Raw genomic sequence first — 26,286 nt, 5'->3', positions numbered from 1 at the left:
TAAGTCTGTTTCATAACCAACCAAAAACTCCTCATAGTAGCTTTTAAGAAAAGCTGTGTAACACTCATCCTCATGTCTTAAACTTAAAAGATTAATAACACTATCTTTTGTAAGGCATTGCTCTGCACACCTCAGCATTAACTAAATGATCCCCATTAGTAAAATGTAAAACAAAGTCCTCTCTTTTCTCTTTAAGTTCCCTCTCAAATACTAGACCGCTCTAAGGACTCCTTCCCGCCTGAAGAGTTCGGACTCACTGCCATGAAACATCTGCCAGAGATGCTCAGATGGAGAAGCATTGCATGGTGGGACAGGGACGAGAGCTAAGCTGTCAGTTGCCCGCTCTTTTATTATGCTTATAGAACAACCACTTAGTCCAATGACGATGAATAATTGAGCGGAACAAGTTCCCTGCCACAGTGGCATGCAAAGCGGGATCAGTGGGACTCGAGAGACAAGAGCGTCAGGCAGGGCAATAAAATATGCTAAGTGGCAGGAGAGCATTACAGGGAATTTGTAAAGCCGGCGCTGAGAGAGAGATAAATTATCTCTTCCCTAATGCGAAGCAACGTAAGCAAATGAGCCGTGGCGAGGATGAATTACAGATCATCGGCCCACCTTTCTCTCACTGATCCCTCCCTATTATGTCAAAGAGATGGGGAGAGAGGAGGAGGAGGCGAGGCACACGCTCAGCAGAGGTGGCAATAGAGACCAGGGAGGCAGTCTAGGCAGGTCAGAAGATGCTGTGAAAGTTAAGAAGATGAATATAAAATCAAAGAAAAAGAAAGCAATGTTCACAGTGTTTTAAGAAATGTTTAAACAATATATAGAATAAGACTCATTTATATCAGTAAAGCTTATATGTTCATTCAAGAAAAGATTATTTATAGTTAATTCTACAAACATAAAGTGCTTAATGACCTAAAGAAAATCTAATGGAAATGTTTAGTCCAAACAGGGAGCTGTTATTTCCTTTATTTTATTTCATTTATTATCAGTGAAATCAGATTATATTGAGTTAAATAAAAAAGTTTATCTGATGGACTCAATTTAACTGTGGGAAGGATTTCTATCCAAAATTTGTGGCTCAAACTCAAACTGAACCCATCTAATACAATTGTTTCCAAAGTGGGTGTCAGGACCCCTGGGGGTCACAAGACACGAGGGCAGGTGGGGTCACGAGATGCTTTTCAAAAAGACAAGAAATTAGAAATAGTTCAAAGTCCATTATTATATCTATTATTGTAAAAGAAAATTTAGAATAAATCCATAGCTTTGAAGTGAGATTTGTGTTAAAATGAAAGTAATCGCATAGCATCAAATGCTTTAAACACCTCCAGAGACCTGGGGGTCCCCAGGCTCTGGTGTTATTTTAGGGTTCACAGGCTGAAAAGTTTAGGAACCCTTAGTCTAATATAAAATCAGCTACATTAACTCATTGAAACTAATTTTATTAAAACAAATAACCCCTCCTAAGTTTGTTTTAATCTAATGCATATTTTACTGATTGGTTTAACACAGTAATCTTTGATACACTATTTTCACACAGATAAATTAAGTTCAACCAGCATATTTCAATTATTCTCTTTATCAAGCCACACAAAACTGATGAAGCAAACTTTTTACAAAAGGAGAAAGCAAAAAGTATTTAGTTCATATTGTTATTACATTTCAAATTATTGATCTTAATATTTTGATGAATCAAACACAAAATTGTGTTTAAAGAGAGAGATCAACTGATGGATAGAGATGGCGTTATAATGAAAACAACTTTTAGTGTCAGCCTGACATATATCAAACAACACAAACCTTTTTAACCCTAGAGACATTATCGTAAAAGTGATGTGACATTTTAAGGAAACACCAGCTCATGCTACAAAATTCCATTTGTTTAGTGTTTTGTCTTCAGTTTGTTGTTGAGTAATTGTACCTTAGGCTGTACAGAACAGTCTTTGAGGATCCAGTGAAAGGAAGAGCTTCTTGGTTACTTTCAGAGTGTCACAGCAGTGTAATGGATGCATATATGTAACATCCATTAAGAATCAGTACACAGAGGGCTATGTCTCCTGTGTCGCACAGAACTTAGATGCAACAAGTGTATATTTTGTGCCACACAATTATTTTGAGTTGACTTCATAAACAAAACCAGTAATATATTCTGTCACATAATAATACAAAAGAATTGTTTAACTAGATACATTCAAATTAATGTGAACAAAATTTAAATGTTTCACATCTAAGAAAGGCTACAAAAATAGACGTCTTGACCCCAATTGTGGCTGATTTCTTGTTTAAATTATCAAAGAATGTAGTCCAACCTAAGTGGATGGAACTGGCCTCATTCTTCTCCACCTTCAACCACTTTTCCAAAAGTTAACAACATATTTGTTCAATTTAGGCTACGCTCGTTTTTTACGGTTGAAATATGTCTGGAGTTCTTCAAGTTTCTATACTTTACAATACCAAAGATTATTGAAATGTTAGTGATTTTATTATTGTGAAACACATGATATTTAAGAGAGCAGTAATTTTGTTATATAGAAATGTTGCCAATGTTTTTGTACAATTTGGACGGTGTGTAAGCAGGGGTCTTGCAGGTCCTTAAAAAGTTTTAAAAGATTTTAAATCAGAAATTCTAAATTTGAGTTCTTAAAAAGTCTTATTTTGGATTGTGAAATGTCTTTAATTTTAGAAGGCACTTTGACTAAGACTTGTCTTTATCAAAGCTTTTTTCCTAGCTACATTTATTCTTTTTTTGTTTTTGTTTTTTTGCATATATGCTTGTATCGTATGTTATGATTAATATCACTGCTTTCAATAGTGACAAAATAGAGGCCAGAAACGATTATTTTTTGTTTTTTTATGACCCAAAAAAGTATCAAATAAATTGACATTTCACTTTCAGTGCATTTAGTGTTATTAATTTTCTTGTTTTAGGTCTTTAAAATTCTTTCTTAAAAGTGTGTGGGAGCCCTGTGTAAGAGTTTATCTGGATATTTTTTTAACTAGCACAAAATTGACCAATATTGAGTTTCTATTTTTTAATCTATTTTTCTCACAGTGGTATCAAACAGGTTTCAGTATAGTTCAATCTAGTTTTACTAGAATTATATCAACAATATCAATTCTGGTAGTATGACAACCTTTTCTTCCTTCTTTTTAAAGATATATATATATTTTTTTACTTGTTCACCTTTATTTTGAAAGGACAGCTGAAAAGAGTCCATAAATGTGGTGAGATAGAGTCGGGAAAGACATGCCCCAGCATCTGAAATCAATCCCATGACCGCCTCTGTATATGGGCACCTGCTCTACCAACTGAGCGGAACCCACACCTACACCTGCGCTTCTTTACAGAAACAAATATCAAGATATACATCATAAACCACCATTCAGTTAAAAAATGCTTAAAGTGAGTTTTGGTCCATATCATCCAGTCCTAGTTTACAGAAGAAGCACACATAACAGAATTTGAAATGATGGGCATCTCATCCTCGTTGAGCTGCTCTCTGGTGTAATGAGGCTTGGTAGAGGAGAGATGTCAGCAGGGGGGTCGAGGCAACGGCTGCTCAGAACCAGTCCCCAGATGACATTAACCTTCATCATGGTGAAGAGGCGCTAAGACCCCCCTAAAGCGCCACTCCTGGCCACACTCTGGCAGCTCTGAGAGCTAAAACGCTGCAGTGACACTCTGCCGCCCCCTTTGATCTGCCCTTCCTGATTACAGCCACAGAGGAGAGGAAAGCAGGGGGGGTGTAGGAGGGGGTGAAGTACCCCTGGGACCCTGAGAGTAGAATTAGAAGCACAGGGTCCTGTCTCACTCTCTGATGCTCCTCTTTTCTCCCTCTTATTGTTTCTTCTGTGGCTCTTTCTTCCCACTTTTGCAGCTCCGTGTATGAGAGGGTGAAACGGGGGTCTCTGTCTCTCAGCTGCTCACCAGAGACACACAAAGACACTTAGGCACAAACACACTTAGACGCACGCTCTCATCCCTGGTCCTGGCCTGGTTGATGGATAATACAGTCAGTGGTGTGCACCATCACACATACAGGTATTCGGGGTTGACCTTTGCAGGGCGCTCCCAGCAGTCTGCTTTAGCTTCACTTGTTCTTGGCTGTAAAACCACCTCAGAGACAGACGATCAGTGGACACTTGTGCATGTTCCCTTTTTAAATCACACAAGCTGAGTGCACTGATTAGCCTCGTACCGCTGCAAAATGACCATCTTGTGTTTTGTTCACACAGAAAAAAGGCGTCACAGCGACAGCTATCATTAAGACTGTTACCTCCAGTGGCGTTTACCCTCCCTGCTCCATCTTCTTTCTTAAAACCACCCAGCTGATTTTGTCTCCTCTCTACCCCCTTTGTAGATAATTGGAACAATCCCACTGATGCCCAACTCTGCAGGGCCCTCCAGCCAATCAGGGGGTGGCAACCCAGCACTGCAGGTACAGCCAATTACACCTCAGCTTCTGACCAACGCTCAAGGCCAGATCATCGCCACAGTGATCGGCAATCAGATCCTGCCTGTCATCAACACCCAGGGAATCACGCTGTCACCAATCAAGCCCGGACAGCAGGTAACACACACAAGTACACACATTTACAGAGGAAGATATCTTATACAGTAGCTTATTATGCACTTAAACTGATGTTCCAACAGCTGATTTTAAAACTGTTGAATGAGCAACACCTAGTGGATTTAAACCAGAGCTGTGTTTATTCATGGAGTCAATATCCCAACACTGCTTTATGCTAAACAGCTCATTTTATTCCTCCTGCAACACTCACAGCCCTCAATTGCTTCACTCCAGTCAGTGTTTTGTACAATTATTTACAATATTTGTGTGTGTTTTTCATGTTTCAGTGTGTTTTCAGTGGCACTTGTCAGCAAACCTCTCAGACTCAGACTCAGGGAGGCTGCTGCTCCCCTGCAGAGCCCCAAACCCCTGAAAAAAGCAACACTTTTCATCACCCCACTTAAAACTAAAAACACTTCTCCCTCTGTTCTCCACCTCTTTCCGCTTCTTTCCCTCCTTACGTCTCTCCTTCTTCAATCAAACACTCTAGCCGTATGATTTGTCCTCTCTGACCTGAACAAACAAGTATTTTGTTTTGATTTAAACTTCTTTTGAGATTTGAGTTGATACTGTAAGTGTAGAAACTCCAGCTCAATCATTTTCTCCTCCTGGTTTGAAGATCCATACAGAGAGTGGAGTCAGATGCATTCACACAACAATGAAAATGTTATTGACTCGATAATGACGATGTCAGCGCAGAATTACAGGGTAAAAGTTCATGCTGAAGGCCCGTACAGTGCAGGACGGATGAACTCCCAGCAGATGGACACCTAATTGTGGCTCACTGAAAACACCAGATCACACTGTTGAATGAATTAATGCATTTGTAATAATGTTTATGCTTTCGTCTCCACTTCAAAGCCCGCATGTACACATTGTTCCACGGGCATAATTTACGGTTGTCAGAGCCGGCAGTCTAGAATATTTCCAGTGAAGCTAGATAATTCTCCGAGCCTGTCAACAGTCCTGACAGTGTGTGCATCGCTGTTGACACCCCCCAAACAAACACATGCCACGGAGAAAATAATTAATTGCAAAGAAGGAGAGGAGAAGCCGGCCCAGCTGCGGCGGAGACAGCTTTTCACTTTAAAAGTGTAGACGTACCATCTTGATCTTGTAAAAGCAATTCAAATGTGCATAAAACATGAAAATACATCGTTTTCCCGCCATCAGAGCACGTAGCCTGTGGATCATGAATTATGTTTGATATGGGGACTGCTGTGTCCATGGTTTTATTCCAGATTCAGGCTGACATTATTAGCACCCTTGCAGGTCTGATGACAAGGGAAAAAGTCTCTAATTGTCGCAAGCAGTTTTTAAACTGCAGAGATTGAGACGGAGGAGAGTCTGAGTTGACTCTCGCTGTCTCCTACATTAGTAAATCACTGCTGCAGTCTATTGAGCCGACTATTGACACTACAGTCTGCTCTATCACTCTGAATACTGCAGGTAGTAATTAACACTCAGGGATTATTAGCTACAAGGTGAATCTCATCATATTAAGCTCCTAAGTGGCTAATTTAATACCTGCTGATTGATTGATTAGATGTAATATTAATATCCAGCTCTCTTAATTAGTACTGTGGATGACTATTATTACAATGGTACCAATGTAATATAATTAACATTATCTTGCGTGAAGTATGATGCAGAATTTTTGATACTATTTGATGTAATTTATTTTTAATTTTAGTTTCAAAAAGTACCAAAAAAAAATTCTTGAAATAACTTCAGATTTTCTCTGTATTTTAAACTAAAAGCTGCTGCTGTCAAAGACAGAGAGAGCTCTATTGAGTTTACATGGTTTCAAAACAGGTATTGATATTTTTTTCATCTGACTAGTAACATATCTATTTTTTAAAACTGAAATATAAACACTTGAGTGCTCAGGTAATGTGTGATTTTGGATGGAAAAATGTCTTATGTAATGCAGATAAACTTAGCACATAAAGTAAGGAAAGATTATTTCTTTGTTGTAACATTGCTTCTTGCCAATAAAGCTTACACCGTTGCGAAGCCAGTTTATTTCTATTAAATGGTGACACCTTTTTAGGGAGCATGCAATTGTGGGATGAGCAGCAGAGCTGAGTTTGTGGGTTGCACCCATGAAAAATGTGGCAAATCTTCTCTGCCAGTGCTAAGCAGCTCATTCTGCCATTGGCTGTTGTTTGGTGGATTTGATGAAGAAACAACATTATTTTTTTGGAACTATTCAGTTATTTACAAAATGACTGTTCATAAGTAACTAGAAAGCTCAGATTTCTCACCATGTTATCCATGTCAGGATAAAACCACCACAGTAGCCACAATTAATGCATTTGTCAGGCTATAAACAAACAATAATAAAAGTGGCACAGCTCACCATTAGAAGCTCTCCTGTACACTCCTGATCATAATATTCCTCTAAAACAGAAAGAGTCCCCACGATCTAAAATCATTCCAATTTTTAGTCCAGAAACATAATTATATCCACAAAGATACAGGGGCTTTCATTTATAAGTTTGAATATTAGCAATGTTGCAAATGTCAGCCAAGCTCCAGTGGAGACTCCAGTTTAAAAACGCCTGTTTTATGAGGAAATGTAAAACAGGTTTTGAACCTGAACCAGTTATGGCTTCATGCTTTGGTCCATTTGAGTTTTCCAGCTACTACCTCCAAGCTACAGTCATCTACAGACCTCTGTTTCACTATACAACTTCAGGCAATAGAAAAAAAAGGTTTTTTTTATATTACTTAATACCAGTGGCACCTACAGTCAGTCTGACTGAAAAAAAGCTTCAGTGTTTCCTTTCTAAAGACACCTCGTTTGTACTTGTCCTCCAAAATCGTTCATACACAACATTCAAATCAATGTGGGTATTCCTGGATAGGCATTTTTGACTGACTTTACCCATAGTTCTAAGGGGTTAACTAACAGGAGCCTCAGTATTTTGTGGAAGAACCATACACAGCAAAAGCAGCATAGTACCTCCTCTTCATGCTGGTCACACGCTGCTGTGGGATGGTATCCCATTCTTCATTTGTCACAAGTCAGCCAATGTGGTTGCCCCCATCAGCGGGGATTGTCAGATAAACCCAGCTCTACATTTACAGTGAAGATTTGGCAAATTTTTCATGGGCGCAAGCCATGTACTCAGCTTTGCTGCTCATCCCACAAGTGCATGTTCCTTACAAATGTGGCACATTTTTAAAGGAGAAATAAACTGGCTTTCCAAAGGTGTAAGATTTATCGCCAAGAAGCATTGTTACAACAAAGAAAGAACCTACCAAACACAACATGTCTTTTCCGTTTTTGCTAGGTTTATATTTAGTTTCCGCTCCTTAATGCTCTTTATAAATTTAAAGAGAGCTGAGCAAAAAATGAATATAAAAAGGGTAGGTACATTAAGCTAAAGCTTCAGCCTGCACCTTTTTGGTCCTGCTTTATCTTTTTTTTTAGTGGTTTATCTTTTTTGTGTTAATGCTGAAACAGCATTAGCTTAATGTTTATTCAACCAATGGAGTTTTCAATGTTAAAAAATGACAAAAATAATTTGAACTAAACTAAAACTCTGGTATTTTAATCAACCTCAGCACACGATCAGTACATTCTTTCAGCTTTTTGTTTGTTTGTTTTTTTGTGTGTCCAGCAGCAGGGTCAGTCAGGCCCGGCATCGTCTCAGCCCAACATGCTCCACATGCCCCACAGACAGAGTCCTCTCCACCAGGCCTCCTCCTCCTCCTCCACCTCCTCCTCCTCCTCGGCTCTCAGCGTGGGGCAGCTGGTCAGCAGTAAGTGTCCAATAAGGCTCATAAAAAACCCAACATGCCTTCAAATAATGGGCTAAAGCTCGCTCATATTACAGTAAATCAGATTTTCTTACAAACCTCAGATATGTGTGGTTTTCAGTCGTTAAGATTTCTGTCTGAACTCAATGAAAGTTGATAGAGCAGAGTGGCTCACGTTCAGACTGGCCTTCATAGCTTTGGCCGAAGTTCTTTTATCAAGAATTTTATCTTGTGTTTGATTCCTGTCAGTTTTATAGAAATATGTATTATTTGGCCTTTCAGTATTTTCAGAAGCATGCAGTATCTAGCCTTTCAATATGTTCTTTTCAATATATCTTTTTGATTCCTTGCTGTCTGTTTTATAGAACCATGCACTACTCCACCTTTCATGATTGTCAATTAACTAATGGCTCAGAATTTTACCCAAACAGCCAAGAACTTTGCAGATTATTTTGCAAATTCAAACTGGATAACGTAAACAAAGGGAAACAGGTGCATCTGATGCCCAAGTTCTCAGCACCTGGATACTTTGTTGAAATGACTCCAACTATAAACAACATGGGTAAATAAATGTTAATAATAATGTAGCTTTATGGCTGAAAAGATTAAGATCTTATTTAAAGAAATTCTGAAAAGGCATGCCTTGGTGGTGGAAAAGCTTTTTCTTGTTTTTATCCTCCATGTCAAATGACCAGACTCTTTAAGAACATATATCACAAAAACTCATTTATTCATTTATTGTTTTTGCTGTAATCTATCATTTCATTTAGAATAAGCCATATATACCTGGCAAGATCGAGATGTACATCTTTTTTGTGATTTTGCAAGCAAATAATAAGGCTTACATTTCTTGCTGAGAGTGAAAATATCTGCAGTGCAGCAAGAATATTTTACTTTATTCAGTGTCTTGAAATTAGGAATCTGTATCTAAATTGGTGCCTCTCATTTCAAGATGCTAAAGTAAACTTGCTTGCTGCATTGGCAGACACTTTTAACATGTTTAGAAACAAGTAATGCAGGCCTTCTTTTTGCTTCTAATAGTTTGAAATGAGATTTTTAATCAGACGTGTTTGGTGATTGTTGCTTATAATAAGTATAACAAGATATTTTGGACTAGAAATTAACAAATACCCTTGTTAAGATTTGATTTTTTTGCAGGTTTTCTGTACAGTGCACAGGCAAAACTTTTTTTTAACCACAAGTTTTTACTGCTTTCACCCTTGATGAATTACAAGATAGATGATCCTGACATTCAAAACACACAGAATAGGCAGTCATAATGATAGCACTAAGATGCTGAGATGGAAAAACTTTCTTAAGCATATACTTGTTTATTCTGTTGGAAACGTGAGTGAGAATAGTAGTTTCTATTACATCTGGTGGGAAGCAAACATCTCAGTGACACTGAAAACCTGACAAATAAAAAACCAAAATTATCTGCATACATGGGTACCGTTATTAAGAGAGTAGAAATGTCATTTGATTTGGGGAACTGCCCCATTTTAAAATTTCCAGCGACAGATTTAACTGCAACAGTGCTCAGTATCTCCATTATTCTCAGCGCTGACAGCTTTTGATTGATCCCCGCCTCCTCTGATTGTTGTATTTTTGTCCTGACTGTCACTTCTTTGCTTTATTAAACGATCCAAAGTGGCGTGTGTTATGTTTAATGAACATAAGTTTCACTCTCCCAAAGCGGGGGCCTTTGGCAGAGCTTTATAAATCACTGGGCCACAGCCTGTCAGCATGCTGCTCTAGCCTTTAAAAACTCTGTTTTATTCAGATAAATTTCATTTGTCAGAGTCGATTCCCTTAAACTCCATGTAAACTCATTTCAAAGGCAGCTACGATCCCTCCAAATTTAATAAAAAACAAGTCCCCATTGATCAACTTGTTGTAGATACTGTGTTTGGTTTGTGTTTACTCCTAGCTTGGAAAATATCCTTTAAACCATTTTTTAGTCTGCACAAAATCATTGTGGCTCAGCTCTGAGGTAAATGGAATTAATGCTTTATGCTGAGTATGAGCAGTATCACTTTCTCTCTGCTATGGCTCACATACACAAAGTAAAATCCCAATACCGGGAAAAAGAGGCGATGTCATTGCATTTACTGTCTACAGAAAAGTGATGAAAGCAGATAAAAAGCTAACAATGTCTGGAACTACTGTTCGAAATAAGCTCCACATTTTACTTTAAGTTTGTTGTTTGGTTGTTTTTTTCCTTTACATTTATTTTTCAAGAGAAAGTCAGCTAAGCATGAAACCTGTTGTCCAGCAGCAAACCTTAGCATGAATTATGAATGCATCTCTACAAACAGAGTCCTACTTATATCCACGGAGCAGCAGCACAGACACAAAATAAAGATTAAAGTACTGATCTGAGGTTATATCTCATTTACATCCTGCAGTAATATGCAGTCCCTATATGAACATAATCTTTTTTTGGATGAGAGAAAACACACCTTAATGCAGGTAAATGTGTCAAAATACACTCTTGACAAAGTTTGCCAGGTGCAAAAACAATCCCCAAAAATGAACACATCAAGCAACAACCTCCATGGCCAATTAGGAATGGCAAAAACTGCAGTTCCCAGAGGGTCCAGTTGAGGCTAACTGCAAAAAACAAGGAATCCTGGGTCATTAAGGTCCCATTTTAAGGTGGCCATATTAACAGTAGAAATAAACCTAGTACATTAGCAGTTTCGGCCTCTATAGGTCATTTATGTTTCTGTGGCTGTTTGTCAGAAGGCTCAAGGTCACCTCAGTCAAACCTGTTTGCCTGTTTCTACTTTGATGCACAGTTTGGTTATTATTTTTGACAAGAGGATTGCCACCATAGGTCCTCAAAGTGTCTCTTCGGAAGCCAGAGGGTGGCATCACCATGACTACAACCATGTTTTATATCAACCACAATCATTATTCTAATTTAGCATTTTTATAGAAATCAGCAGATGAAATTAAATTTAAAAAATCAGTTGAGTATTTAAACATCAAACAGTTATGTTATCATTTATTTGGAGTCTAAATTCAAGCCACTTTTCAATTTAGGTTCAATATTTGCACAATTTTGGCTCTAATTTCTACTGCAGCTCCACAAACCAAGAACACCAAAGCATCCATGCTACCAAACAGGTGAGCATAAACTTAACAGTTAACCAGATCAAGCATCCACAACTTTTAGAACAAACATTTAATTTGTCTATAATGAACATTTCTATTGCCCACAGCCTAACATAAAGTTAATAAAGGATATTATGATAGTCCTAAAGTGCAAGGGGCCTCTCTGAAATGTTGTGTTATTGATTCTGTTACTAGGGATGAATGATTTTGGATTTTTAGTGAAATTCTTAATGCCAGTATTTACACATTTATTTAGGCCAATACTGGTAACAATATCAATATATCAGTGTAGTTCATTCCTTAAGCTTCAGTCCTCAAACATAATTTAAAGTCTAATGAATGAGGATGAACAAAGAGCAAGACTTCAGCTGACACAGATCTGCTGGTTTTGCCGAAAACTTCACAAACTTATATGCATATAATACTGATATTTACTGTCAATAAAAGGCAGATATTTAAAGCTTATATAGGCATAACAGCAAGGTTTAGATTGCCAGTTGTTCAACGGGTCCAGCCTTAGGACCCTCCACCACCTCCTTAGTGAGCAACCATGTCCCAAATGTTTGAATAGTTTTAACCGTCAAATATACTGAATGAAAAATGTTGATGGAAACTTAAAACAAACATGTTCAATAGGCGCATCATTACAGAAGCCGTGTGTGGATATTTTATTTCACTCTGTTTTGGTTTTCTGGAGATCTCCAGATGTTAACTCAATATCATTGGAAAACCATCTCAGATATCCCAAGATGACAAAATAAATAAGTCAGGATCTTGTGAAAGCTCTCAAAATGCACTCATTATCCTGGCAAAACGGAGAAAAATCAACTATATTGATGCATGTCCACTCAGGGCTTTCATACTTCAGGCACTTTTTGCACATTTTTTTCCAGGTGACCTACTGAAAGCAGCTCCGTGACCCACTTTTGGGTCCTGACCCACCAGTTGAGAACCCCTGATTTTAAGAGAGCAGGGCATTACTTATTCACTTCCCCAGATGTATTTGTGTAAGATGTGTAGGAGGATTACTTCCAGTTTTTAACTCATCCTCCTCTTTCTTCTCAGCGTATTCTTCACAGCCTCAATCATTTTGTTATTTAGACTAGTATCTACACAGAAAAAAGTCCACTGCATTGTTTGCTGTAGAGTTCTGGCACATTTAAGTCATCTCTTGTCTGTAATTTATGAGAGAAACATGATTTTGCCTCTCACTTTCCTATTCATCTGGGAAATAGCGTGTTTAACTTGTTATTGTCCTGTTGTAATTATCAGGCTTGTTAGTGTGTTATTGCTGAGAAGAAAAGTAGCTTTCTGGCTGAAAAATTGATTGCCTCCATTGTTTCTGTGTTTTTAATTTAGCTTTAAAAACATTTTATTCACTCCCATGTTTCTCTTTTGTGAGAGCATCATTATTTTTGAGTCCTAAATAAAGGTTGATGCATTATTACTAAATAAATTTGAAGGCCTAACTCTTCAATCATACCTTGTTTGTGGCTAATTTGAAGAAAAATATGGATCCAGGGGTTAAAGCATTTGAGCACAGCTGCCCCACAGTCCCATTAGTCTTTTAAAGCAGCGAGTAAATAGACTCTGTTAGGAATGATGAAGAGATGCTCATCAATGTGGAGATGATGGGACCAGAAACTGTAAGTGCTCATATCTGCCTTTTAGTCATCTCCGAGTCTCTGGTCCCTCATCTTCTGAGTGTTCACACGTCTGGAGCACGCCGCATACGCTACACGTCACTTATGAGGCACAACGAGATGGCAGCCCCATAGATTTTTGCTTAAATACGCTTGGAGGATTCCTTTAATAATTCATTGATAATGACCAAGATGAATAATTCAGAAGCACAAACTTTGCTTTGGTAAGCAGGATGCCAGGGCACCTGACATTGATGTACAATGTGAAATCACTTTTTATTAGCAGAGAAATTCTTCAAAATGCATCAGGAGAGTTTTTTTAGATCTGTGAAGATTCACAAACAGCATTTCTTTGTATAAGGAGACTTCTCTTTTTGTTTGTGGTTTTAGGGCCTCAGCTGGGTTATTAGAAGATCAGATAGGCAAAATAAAAGCAAAATATAGTCTTTAAAGTTTTTTAGGATGCTAGACTTAATCATATCCATATATTCATAAAATAGAGAGAAATATGTGAAAAATTACATTGCACTCCTGAAGCTGTGTATATTTGGACTGTATAAACCCCTGTGTCATACAATCCTGTTCATATGTTTTTGTATGTGAGATTAAAGATTCACACATGCTAGTCAAACCGTGACACATCTGCTTTCACACCTCAGATGAATTTTTGCAAACATCTCTCAGACACATGCAGTTTACCGCAGCAAGGCAAAGAGAAATAATAAGTTCTGACCCAGAGCGGGACTATTTTTTCAAGTTGTTTAGAGACTATCATGATCACGACTGTCTGGCTGTTTGCTTCATTCACTCTGCAAAATGAGGTGATGGACGCGGGAGCAGAGGGCTAATAAAATGAGATGTCTGTGTTGTATTGTAGACCCGCAGACCGCCCCCAGCGAGGTGGACGGGGTCAACCTGGAGGAGATTCGTGAATTCGCCAAAGCATTCAAGATCCGCCGGCTGTCCCTGGGCCTGACCCAGACTCAGGTGGGCCAGGCGCTCAGCGCCGCTGAAGGGCCCGCATACAGCCAGTCTGCCATCTGCAGGTAAGAGAAACAAAGAGAGTGAAACTCTAACAAGAAACAGTTCATTATTTCACATCAGTATGTCCTAATTCTGTCAAATGAAAGCAGATAAGGTTGTACAGCCTCACTGAGTTGTCTGGTGCTCATAACTGCCATCTATTTTTCATCTCCTGTTTTAACAGACATTATTAAGATATTAAAATACATAATTGACTATCACCACCCTGACAAACGAAGCTCTCATGATGTACTCACCCGTCTTCCTCCACCGTCCTTCTCGCCCGCTGACATGACAGCAGCGCGTTACTTATGCAAAATACATACACAAGTATTACACGAAGCACTTAAAGCATTTAATAATTACTAAGGCTCGTTGCTTCTCGCTCCGCATGAACATGAGAAAGCTTGACGGCAATGATCTGTTAATAAGATTGCCATGTTTTACTGCTGCTGCGAGGACAGTTTAGTCGTAAATGGTGCATTATATATTCATGAGACAATCAGACAATCAGCGGTTCATCCCTCCTGTTGTTACGCTTCACTAACGTTTTGCATGAGGACACCAAATGAGCATCATTGCCTTCTCAAGTCTGAGTAATTGGGCTCTATCAGACCCAGATATTACTTTTTTAAGACAAACAAATAGATAAAAACATTTTAAAGTGTATGATTAATTTTGAAAATGGGAGTCAAATCTAATTAAAGAATGTATTTATGGCAGGTTTTTTTATTTAACTCCTCAGATTTTTGCATAGCTGCTGCCTGTTTTGCATCCCTTTTCTGTGAAATCCCCTTTTTTATTCCCATATTAATTTTAATGTCCTTCACCAATGCATGTGTTCTGCTGATGACCCGTGCTGTTTATGCGACACGGCGCTGCCACGCGCTTTTAAAAATTTCATCACATCAACATCAAACAAGCGATAAAATGTGAAACAGTACAGGAGGCCGGCGTTGTTATGAGGCCCAGCCGACTCTGACTAATGTTTAAAGTCTTAAAATCACACATGAATTATTAACAGGCAGGAATAATTCAAATATTTATAACATACATTAAAAGCCATTAGCTTCAAAAATAAACACTCTGTGGGCTGTTCTTCATGCCGTTAAGACAATTTTTTTATTTGTATGACATCGGACATGACATCCTGATGTTTTAAGTAGAGGGGCAAACTCCACATGCTTTAGTTTAGTTAACATCAACATAGACATGAAGTTTGAGGTGAAACGGGACGTCACGGTCGCTCTGGGGCTCTGGCTCTGAAGCCAGACAGAGAACAGACACTGACAGATGCTTCCATCTTGTCTCCTTTCATTGCTCACTTTGTTTCCAGGCACTTTATTAGTTTATCTAAAAAAGCACAGGGGGCATCATCAAACCAATGATTTGTTCTCTTTAGGATGGAAAAAAGAAAAACAACGTTTTTAGATTCAAATGTAAAAACTCACATTTTGTTTTTTGATTCCATAATTAAAGATTTAAATTTTTTATTCATTTCTTACATGTATTAAGGTCATTACTGACATTTGAAGCATTGATAACAAGTGCTCAGATTACAAACATTTTGAATTTGAAGCTTTGTTATGAATAAACATGGACAGAATTTTATCTTAAACATGAATAAATATTCTATTCATAATGATTAGAGTTATTTTATCAGTTATCCTTATTGGTGAGATAAAGAATTCCTTACTGATACAATGGATCTCTTGTAAATAATTAATGACCTTGATAATGTCAGGTTGTTGTTCCATTTTGAAATAACGCCTGAACCTCAAAGGTGTAAAAAGGTCCACACAATCCTTTTTCTGTTCATTGATAGAAACATGGACATTTTTCCTCAACCTTAATAACCATCAGAACAACTTTTCTGGTATATTGCCTTAAATTTGACTGCTTTTAAGCTAAATCTGAAAATCAGCCACCACACATAAAGATCAATGTACAAAGTAATTGATGCCAACCTTATGTTTCTTGGACTGCTTAAAGTATATGACATTTTTATTCTATTTCTTTCTGTATAGTTATAAAAAATACATTGCAGGAAATGGATGAGAAATTCATAATGATCTCATGCCAAAACAATGAAAGTCTTATCTAATTATACATGAATAAATCAAGTGAATTGTCAGTAATTTGAGAAAAAAAATCAATTGCATTCAAATGTATTGTAAAAATATCCACGGATGGTCTCCAGCAGTCAGGGAGTACAATGTCATTATGAAACCACTCAATTCAATTAAAGGTGAAGATTATAGTGTGTTTATAAAGCATAATAATTAAATACACAACAACAAAGTCCCAGTGAAACATCAGAAATAAATAAGACAGGAGAACAAAGTAGAAACACCTTTAAGGTTGGCTAACAGAGGCAGTAAGTGAGTAAAATATCATGGACGAAACAAAAATTAAAGACTTTAATATAATTTTTTAATGCACTTTTATGAATGGTTTGATTCCTTAGTCGCATTCTGAAAATTTCATCTTTTAATATATTTAGATACAACAGGAAAGGGATAAATAAACACAGTCTTAAACAAAAATAAATACTTTTCAAAAGTGATTAAACAAAGAAAACAGGAACCAATGTTTTTTGTTTTCTTAATGACAGACGAGTAGAGCTTTGTGTTACCTTGAAATGTGAGTCACGTGATGCTGCTGTGCTGCAGGAACTAAGCAGTGGAAACATGTCAAGCTCACACAGCCCACAACTTCTGTGTCCACAAGAAAACACTGTAACAAATATATGTATAGTATGTAAAAATGATATGAACTTATTGGATTTTTTTTTTTTTTGCAAAACCAATGTTTACTACCAAGATTTAAAGTCAGAAGTTCAGTACCTATAACTTTTCATGTTTACTAAACTGAATTGACTAAACAGGAGTAATCAATCATTAAAAATGAACATGCATATGTCCTTGAATTGAAACCAGAGATGTACCAATGCACTGGTTTGGCATCGTGCCGCATTGAATTACCTTGAATCCCTTTAGGATTAATAAAGTATCTATTTTGCATCAGCCCTACAGATGTTAGTAGTAGATGTTTATCTGTTGTGTCCGATCAGTTTTATTCTGATATTTGGGACACCTAAGTGCTGAATGAAAAAGAGATTTGCAGGTGGGCAGAAGAAGTCACATGTTGGATAAACTGATATTTTTTTCATCATCAAATACAAGAGAAACTGCTGGCATTGTAAATGTATTTTTACACCAAAATAAGTCATTTTAAAAAAACATCAGTATTGGCAGTCCACTGAATTGTTACTGTAACTCATGAGTATCGGTATCACCAATCCACAGGATGGTTAATGTTATCAAGAATATTGGTAAAAGCCCTGAGTTTCAGGATCAGTGCACCTCTGTTGAAAACACAAAACTGAATATTGAGGGAAATATTCACATGTGCAGCAATCAATGAAATCCTGATTATTTATCTTTATACAGAATATTTACACATCGCAAGGCAAGGTAAAAAAGTGTTTTGATGAAAGAAAAAATAAAGATAAAAATGAAGGAAAAAGAAAAAAGGCAAAGAAGCAAAAAAAAAAACACTGAAATAGAAACTAAAAGATTGAAAGAGATCAAAATGTACAATGCAGTACATTTAAATAGTCATTTAGAAGAATAGATGTTATCTATCTCTGATTTCCAGTAGAAAGCTCTCCCTCAGCTCAGCCTGCCTCATGACTGTGAACCCTCAGGCGAACTGTAACTCAGGCCTGAACATACAGCATGTCTGAGCAGCCTCCTAACGTACTTTTAAGAAGAGCCAGAGAGGCTGCAGGTGCATTCAGGGCCACTTCTCCCTCGTGCTGATGCACTAGTGGAAGGAGTGCATGCCCCAGCTGAGCAGCTCTCAACTCATTTTAGTATCTGCGGTTCCTGTTGATCCATGAAATGTCCTGTCTCTGGTGACTCCTCATATTTACTAATGTATTCCCCGCAGTATGCAGCCCGTCCTCTTTCCACTGTTTAGGAGGAGGACGGGGTTATAAATAATACCGCCTGTCGACAAGGAGGAGAGCACCACCGAGGTGTAGAAACAGAGGAAGTTCATTCGTGCATGGGCATCTCTGCTGCTCGCTGCTGTTGTCTGCAGACGCTCACCTGGCCATTAAAAATGTCTAGTGTGCTTTGTTTGTTCCTCAGAGAGCAGAGCCTCCACGCAGATCTCTTCTGTCTGTCCGTCAGAGCTGTCAGTTCACCACTTCTTCTACTAAAAGCATTCGCACACGTCACACCCGTTTGTCCCAGAAACACTTAGTCAGTGAACTGAGCTGCACTTATTTATTGAAAAATCTGATCACAAAGAGCAGATCTCACTGTGGGTGGGTTTAAATATTCCTCTAATAACAGTCATTATTTTCTAATATTTTTTATAAGCATTGATAGTTAGCCTTTATAAATTATGAATATTGAAATAACAAAGGGTAGTCTCAATCAGTGGCAGTGTGAGTCAATGCGGCTCGTTTAAATCATTTGTTACATCTCATCCCTCCATGAAGTATGGGTAAAAACTCCCAACAAAATCTAAAATAAAGAGAGAAAGAGGCAAGAAAGATGTTAGTCACATAAACCAACGACACACAAACCATCAGAAGTTTTTCCAGTGTCAGCTGGTAATCCAAAAGGAGCACAGAGGAAAAAAAGGTCTTGTATTTTTTTTTGTTTTGACTCCCCTGATTTACAGATATTAATAATGCACTAAATGCTCCTTTATTTAAGGTAAAAATTACTTTAATTGAACTAAAATAAGGGATATGATATGCCGATATTTACAGATTCTTTTTAGCCGATACTGATATAAATATTTAAGTATGTTTTTCAGAACTGAAACTTCAGACATTTTAACACACTTGAAGTTTGAGGATGAACAAAGAAATCAAATTTACTCCTTAAATCACTCTTAGAATCACACAAGAATGAGGATCAATAAAGGAAAAGACCTCAACTGACATAAGTCTGTTGGTCCAGCCTGAAACTCCACTAATTTACAGATTGTACTCACACTGTTAACATGGATCAGTGTGTCTATCTACTGCCAGCAAGCCTAAAAGCTAAGAAACTGAATTTTTTCATGTTGCTTTGAACACCAGAAAGTCAGGGGTTGGATGTTAGTCATGCAAGCTCTGCAATAAATAAGGTAAAATACTGCAGCAACACCAGTCAGTATCCACACACAACACCAGGCTAATTAGCAGTTAGCAACAACTGCTAGACTCACCATAATAATGGTGCTGTAAGGTCAGAATTTCCCTCAAATTCTAAATAAGATCAGGATATCATAAGCAGCACTTTGTTATTCGTTTGTAAAGACATGAGCCGAACAGCGGTGCTGATAACAAAGGCTTCACACAGCTGCTCAAGCAGTGTTAGTAACACTGTTTAATCCTTGCTGGTTGGTTCATCACAGAATCTGCTGCTATTTTATTCAGAAATAAAGCAAAAATATAGTCTTATGAATGCAAGCCACCTTTTAGCCAAGTGAAACCACAGTAGTATTATGTGAAAAGTCTGAAAAAGAAGAGGAAGAGAGACAACAGAGGGGGTCAGTTCAAGTTAAATATTTCTATATTTGCAATTATTAATTGCTCAGTGATTATGAATAAAACAGTTTTTGGCTCTGAGGATCTGAATCTAGTTTTTTTTTAGCTTAGGATCCTTAAAGTATACCTTTTCTGTTATTGTCTAAAATAAAGGACAGCAGCTGTGGGGAATCCTGTGTAGGGCATGTTTCTTATCCCAAATCAATGTGTGTCACAATGTGTATCATATTGTGGCCTTTGTGTTGTGATACGTATTGTGTCATGTACCCAGCACTAGTTTATATACAGTCTTAAATAATCAATAAACATTAGGACGTCCTGGCAGCCATCCTTGCAGATGTCTCATTCCATGTCGTCTCCAGATGAAACATCCACAAAACAAAGAAATAAACCCAGAAACAATCAAGTAAAATCCACAAGCAACACTTGAAAGTACCATTTTTCATCAGCACTAAAAATCTATTTTTTTTTTTTTTTTGTAGATAACCCATCAAAAAGTCATTCAACCTTAAAATCACCAGGAAAACATGCCTATTGATCTTGACCTTTGGCCACCAAAATCTAACCAGTACATCCTTGAGCCAGAGTGGATGTTTGTGTAAAGTTTTAAGAAAATCCTTCAAAGTGTTCTGGATATCAACTCAAAAGAATGGCTGTCCAAACAGATGGAAAAACTACCCAAACATGATGCCTGCAGCCTTGGCTTTCCCAGCCTGGAGGCATAAAAATGTTTAATCTATTAAAACACAAACTTATAAATAGTGGAAGCCAGAGACAAGCACATGTTGGGGGGGTTGTTCTAGTGACTCATGTTTAATTGCCAAGTATCCTGAAGTACTGACCTTAAAAAGCTAAAAAAGAAAATAAACTTAATTATACCTCAGCCAAAAGAAACAGCAGTGTTTTTCTCTCCCAGCATGAGTCTAAACATTTGACCCATCGATTAATCACATCATGAAGAGGAGCTTTCTTCCTGTAGCATTACAAAACTTAATCTTCATTATAAGTGAAATCATGCACAGATCTGTCAATATCTCAGGCAGGAGCACCCGACAACCTGCAGTGTTTTTAGAGGAAGCTTCGTTCTCCATTCTTACTGTGACTTCATAAATGTGGAGTATTGGTGAAGTCAGAATAAGCAGCACAGAGCTGCATGAACGTTCGGGATTAGAGGGTGTAAATGTATTCTTATTAAATATACAATGAGGAGGCGTTGTTACAGGATGAAAGTAAGTTTGAAAAATGTATTAAATGTACATTTTGATAAATAATTCAAGTTCTTTTTGTAAATAAATGATGGTGCCACATTTAACTGCATGCATTAGTGGATTTTTGGTTTTTATCACCTGAGGGAAAGTAATGGGATTTTTTAGAGCAATTCCTGTTTGTTTTCTCTTTCCTGTTTATCATTTTTGAAGATAAGTATTTAAAACTACAGAAGCGTACTGCATTCACATGAGAAACTACAATACTGCTCTGTTTTTCTTTATTAGCAGGATGATTATTTTGGAACTTCTCAGTACATTTCATGAAAAAGACATGTTCTTTTTTCATTTAACAAGATAATCAGTGTCAAAGTTAAGCTGATGTTGAATTCAAAGGGGTTTCAAGTAATCCCAGATGTGTGCTTATTTGTTGTATTATCAGAAGTTACTGTGAAGGTTCACCATAGGTTGTCACAGCTGTTTGAGTTAAGAGATTATTCAGATATTGGCTATAAAAACCACAATGCTCACAGTATAATGTTATTAATATTACAAGTGAATTCAAGGCGTTGAGTTAACAATGTCTTTTACTGCACAGGTCACTCATGTTTAAGCTTCAGTCATGTGCACAAGTTTAAGGCATTCAGGGTGCTAAGGATTCATCCTGGTCCAATGTGCCACAAGCAGGGGCTGGAGAGGGGGGGTCAGCCAGAGTCGATCTCGATACATGTCAATACCCATGTCACTCAGCAGCCAAGGTCAAGCTCAATGGTGTTTCTTTTGTCTGGGCTTTTTCATCCCGGGTGATACACATGGAGACTGCCAGCAGTTTTGGGCTCTTAGGACATTCACAGTATGACCAGGGGCTCGTGGCAACCCTACTATCTGCCCTAGTCCGTGCATACTCTACCCTAATGGTGTAGACTTTATTTTTATTACATGCAAGGACATCAAGAGCATGACCAGGGTTGTGTCAATCCTCCTTTTTGCCCTATGGCCCCCTAAGGTGAGCTGACTCGCCACATCTACGCCTTAGTTTAGCCTCGTTTTTTGGCCCAAACATGCTTAAAAGTTCTGCAAATACTTCATATCCTGGATTTATTTTGGTGATTCATTTACTAGTGACACTTTCTCCTCTGTTTGCCCGATTTCTCCATAGTGTAACGTTAAATCAAGAGAACGTAAGCAGAGATGATGCATTGCTGGAGCCTTCGGCAGTATGAAGACTGAAGGTTTCTTAATTAGACTGTAACACAAAGCTGAATTCAAATGGTTCTGAAATTGAAAATGTTTATAAAACCAAGTTTTTGGGATTGATTACAGACCACAAAAAATCACACTGAAATGGTCTAAATCTATTGCTATGCTTCATAAAAAGAGGGATTTATTGAATAAGAACTGGCTTCAGCTCATTGGAGCCAGAGGATTGGCTTACATGGCTGAAGGACTTAATATTTTCTCAAATTCCCTGAATTTTCTAAGCTGGTAAAAGTATGTTGCTGCAGAATTTTATGATGGATATAGATGATAGATAATATTCAATAAAAAGACCTACAGATCATGACATGGAAACATCATTCTTGAGGCAGAAAAAAAAAATTTATCGTTAACATGCTGTGTTATTGAAAAAGGGGGAAAATTTAAGATCTAAAAACGTGGGCAAAAATGACCCAGGTCTAGGATTAAAGAAGCAGCACTGTGGTTTGAGAGATATCAGAAGCACTCACAGAACAGAGAACAGAATTGTGGGGGGGGGGCATGTCCTCAGACCTTACTAAATTTGAACTAAGCTTCACATATTCTGCTGTTCACTTGTAATGTCATACTGTGAACAAATTTGTGGAAATAAATTTAAAATAATTTTAGACCTGATAGTTAAGCATTACATAGTGCTTAAGGATCATATACAGTACTGTGTAGAACTTTCAGTCATGTTTAGGCCAGAAATTGATGCTGAAGTAAGGCATAGATGTGGCAAGTAAGCTGCCTGAGTGCACCATCAGGCAGGAGGGAGGATTGACACAGCCCAGATCATGCTCTGCATGTTACCAGGGGCATGGGAAAATAATCTGTTAAAGAAATAACAAAGTCCACACCTTCAGTGTGGAATAACAGGGGGATGTTGGGAGTAGGTAGGGTACTATCCAGGCAGGTATTAGGGATGCCACGAAAACTGCTGGCACACTCTGGGCGTATTACCAGGGGTGAAAAGGACCGGACAAAAGAGATACCATCATGCCTGACCTTGGCTGCTGAGCAACACTCGTGAACCGACATGTGTCAAGCTTGATTCTTGCCACCCTCTACCCTCTCTCCAGCTCTCTCCAGCTCTGGATTATGGCACATCAGGCGCCGTGATGAATCCTCTCTTTCTTTAATACCCATTATTGTCCAGGTGAAGCCAAGCGTGTGGTATGACCCATCAGATTTTCTTGTCTTCATTTTTGTAGTTGTGATATCATGTAAATTTCTTGTTAGCCCTTTTCCTGGAAGTTCCTCAACAAAATTTGCACTGCTAGCTGTGTAAAATAGCATACATTGTTGTTTGGCCTTGCAGAGCCAACCCATCATTTCTTTGGGGCCCAATGGGTTGGGATCACTGCTTTAAAGTAAAAAAGAGAAATGATATTTTAAGAGCATTGCTAATATTTGGAACTTAAACAGTGGGATTTGTGCCAGTTTAGGGGCTTAAGTTATGGAACTGAGTTAATGCTGAATCACAACTGTGTAGCTCTGTTTGGGTTCAAAAAAACTTTCAAAAGTAAAATCATTAAAGCTAACAATTCAATTTCTATCACTAATTTTCTTTGTTATCCCTTAGATTGAAAGTATAGGAAATAAGCTGCAAGCTTCAGTCTGTTCAGTTTTTAGTTACTGATTGACAAATGTGGGTAAAATGGTAATGTTTGATGTTTGATTTGTTTAGATGTAGCCAATTGAAATAAATATATATTGATTAATTCATTCAGTAGTCAGATATTGTCAACAATACCAAAAACTGAATGTCTTAGAAAACCGTTTTGTTGTATCAAAGAGCAAACACCTGCATTAATAAAGGAAGAAGAGTTATGCCTTCTTATCCCATGATTATTATCTCATTAATTTATGAAAACAGAGCAGATTTTTATCTTTTCATGTGAGTGCAACTTGCTTTCATACAAAAATATTTAGTCAGGTGTTTTTTTTTTTCTATAAGTGGACCTTATTTTAGCCATTGGCAATATCTCCTTGTTCCACTATTGCCAAGTTGGGACAGAGAAGCACAGAATCCTCCAGAAAATTAACACACTTCTGGCAGCGGTGGCCTCCAGCTGCTGCAGCTGAGGTGTTTCCAGGTTCAGGCTACACAGGAGTTTGGCTCGGATGTGTTAGTCTCAGTCCCTGTGGCATTCTGGTTGAGGAGACTGAAAGGCAGGCAGCTTATCCCTTGTTCTGGCAGGGCGCCTAAGTAAGATTCTTTTTTCTCAATTCTCCCCAGACACACCATCCTGAGAAGCCACTTTTTCCTACCACAGGAAGCCCAAGAGAACACTATAGGTAACAGTCTGACAGGCAAACTGAACCCTGGCCTTTTATATCCTGCCAGGTTTGAGAAGTTGGACATCACCCCTAAAAGCGCCCAGAAGATTAAGCCCGTTCTGGAGCGCTGGATGGCCGAGGCTGAAGCCCGCCACCGATCCGGCATGCAGAACCTGACTGAGTTTATCGGCAGCGAGCCTTCCAAAAAACGCAAGAGGCGGACCTCTTTCACCCCACAGGCGCTCGAGATCCTCAACAGCCACTTTGAGAAGAACACGCACCCCTCCGGACAGGAAATGACAGAAATAGCCGAGAAACTGAACTACGACAGGGAGGTGGTGCGGGTGTGGTTCTGCAACAAGAGGCAAGCTTTGAAAAACACAATAAAGCGTTTGAAACAGCCCGACCTGGGCCCAGCTGCACCCATGGACCCTCTCACTGATTCTCTAGAGGAGCTCCCCAAATGAACGAGCTCTTCAGCGACAACAACAACGAAAAGTGGAGTGGAAAAGCAGCAGCCATTAAACAACAAAAGGTGGATGAACTCATCTTGAAATGAGACTGAAAATGTTCCCGAGTCACCTGGATGGACAAACAAAAACTATGTGTTGTCAGTGTGATTACCACAGCTATGTAAATGACCTTGGCGAAACCAAAAAAAGAGATTAATATGTGAGAATTATGTAAAAAGAAAAAAAAACGGTGTGCTGTTTCAAAGAGTTTTAGATTCTGGCCGTACAGACCAGACTATCGCCCAAATTTTGGTTCCCATGAGGAGGGATTTAGTAAAGAGATCATACCAAATCGAAACACTATTTACCAAAGTCTGTTGCATCTGAGTACTAAGAATAATTTTGTAATGTAAATGTGCTCTAAATTTTTACATTTGTACTGGCAGATCTAAGCTATATGTGTGGGGTTGAGTATACATTTTATCTTTGTCTCGCTTACTTTTTTCTTCATTGTTTGTATGTAAATATCTTTCAAAGAAAAAAAAAGAAAAACGCTGTCTTCGAATTGAAATCACACTGATAAAAAATCTTTTTGGACAAAAAAAATTTACCTTTGCTGTTGAACAATTGCATAATAATGATGTTTGCCTCTGATTTGTGTTTCATCTGCAAATATTTTCAGTCACAGTGTAACTTTGTACAACTTTTACAGGTATTTATTGATAATCTCATGAGATTGTTTCAGAGGACGTTGGATCGAGAGTTAACGAAGGACTTTCTCATGATGATGATGATGATGAAGGGTTTCTGTCAAGTTGACTGCAGCTTTGTTTTGAGCTACCGTGTCATTCTGTTGCCAAAGCCTGATAGCCAAAGAACTCATCGATTTCAGCTCAAGGACTGGTGAAGATTTTACCTTTTTATTAGTTTTATTTATCAGTTCATACACCTCTTTCCCCTCTTTTGTTAAATATTTCACTCTGTGGGTCGAGTTTAACTTCAAACTTTCATGTCAAACAGCTGCTGTGATTTCTTTACTCCATGATGGATGAATTCTCCATTAAGTTGTCGTCACTTTCCCCATCATAAACCACATGAAGAAGGAAAACTAACATGCCTGTCACCAGGCAGCCCAAAGAAACCATCACACCCTACTAGAGTATGACTGTCTTTTACATGATAACCCTTTAATAATTACACTTAAAAATTATATAAACATGTGGTTGAAGCCTTTTTGGACCAAACTTCTGTTTTAGCTGCTTTTTACAACACATGCATCTTTGCAAACATTGTTTCTTTTGTATTCTGTGTGCCAAGGTTGTCATAATACTTTGATACCAGATGTTTGGAAGTGATAGTCTGTTTTTAATAATCTCTAACTTTAAAAAAACATTTAAAAATGCATCTATTATATAAGACCTG

At 38.0% G+C, this 26,286-nt stretch overlaps 1 protein-coding gene across 1 annotated transcript in view; it reads left to right on the top strand.

Moving 5' to 3' along the window:
- pou6f2 (POU class 6 homeobox 2) overlaps nt 1-24,980 on the top strand; it is a 122,312-nt gene extending 97,332 nt beyond the window's left edge. The window contains exons 9-12 of the mRNA XM_041814615.1: nt 4,371-4,580; nt 8,210-8,351; nt 13,989-14,157; nt 24,372-24,980. Of these exons, the coding sequence (XP_041670549.1) occupies nt 4,371-4,580; nt 8,210-8,351; nt 13,989-14,157; nt 24,372-24,879 (1,029 nt within the window). The 3' untranslated portion in view covers nt 24,880-24,980. The remainder of the gene's footprint in view (nt 1-4,370; nt 4,581-8,209; nt 8,352-13,988; nt 14,158-24,371) is intronic.
- The last annotated feature ends 1,306 nt before the right edge of the window (nt 24,981-26,286 follow it).

The sequence above is a fragment of the Cheilinus undulatus genome, linkage group 19 (assembly GCF_018320785.1).
Source record: "Cheilinus undulatus linkage group 19, ASM1832078v1, whole genome shotgun sequence".
Taxonomy (NCBI): Eukaryota; Metazoa; Chordata; class Actinopteri; order Labriformes; family Labridae; genus Cheilinus; species Cheilinus undulatus.
This window is presented reverse-complemented; position numbering and strand designations above follow the sequence as displayed.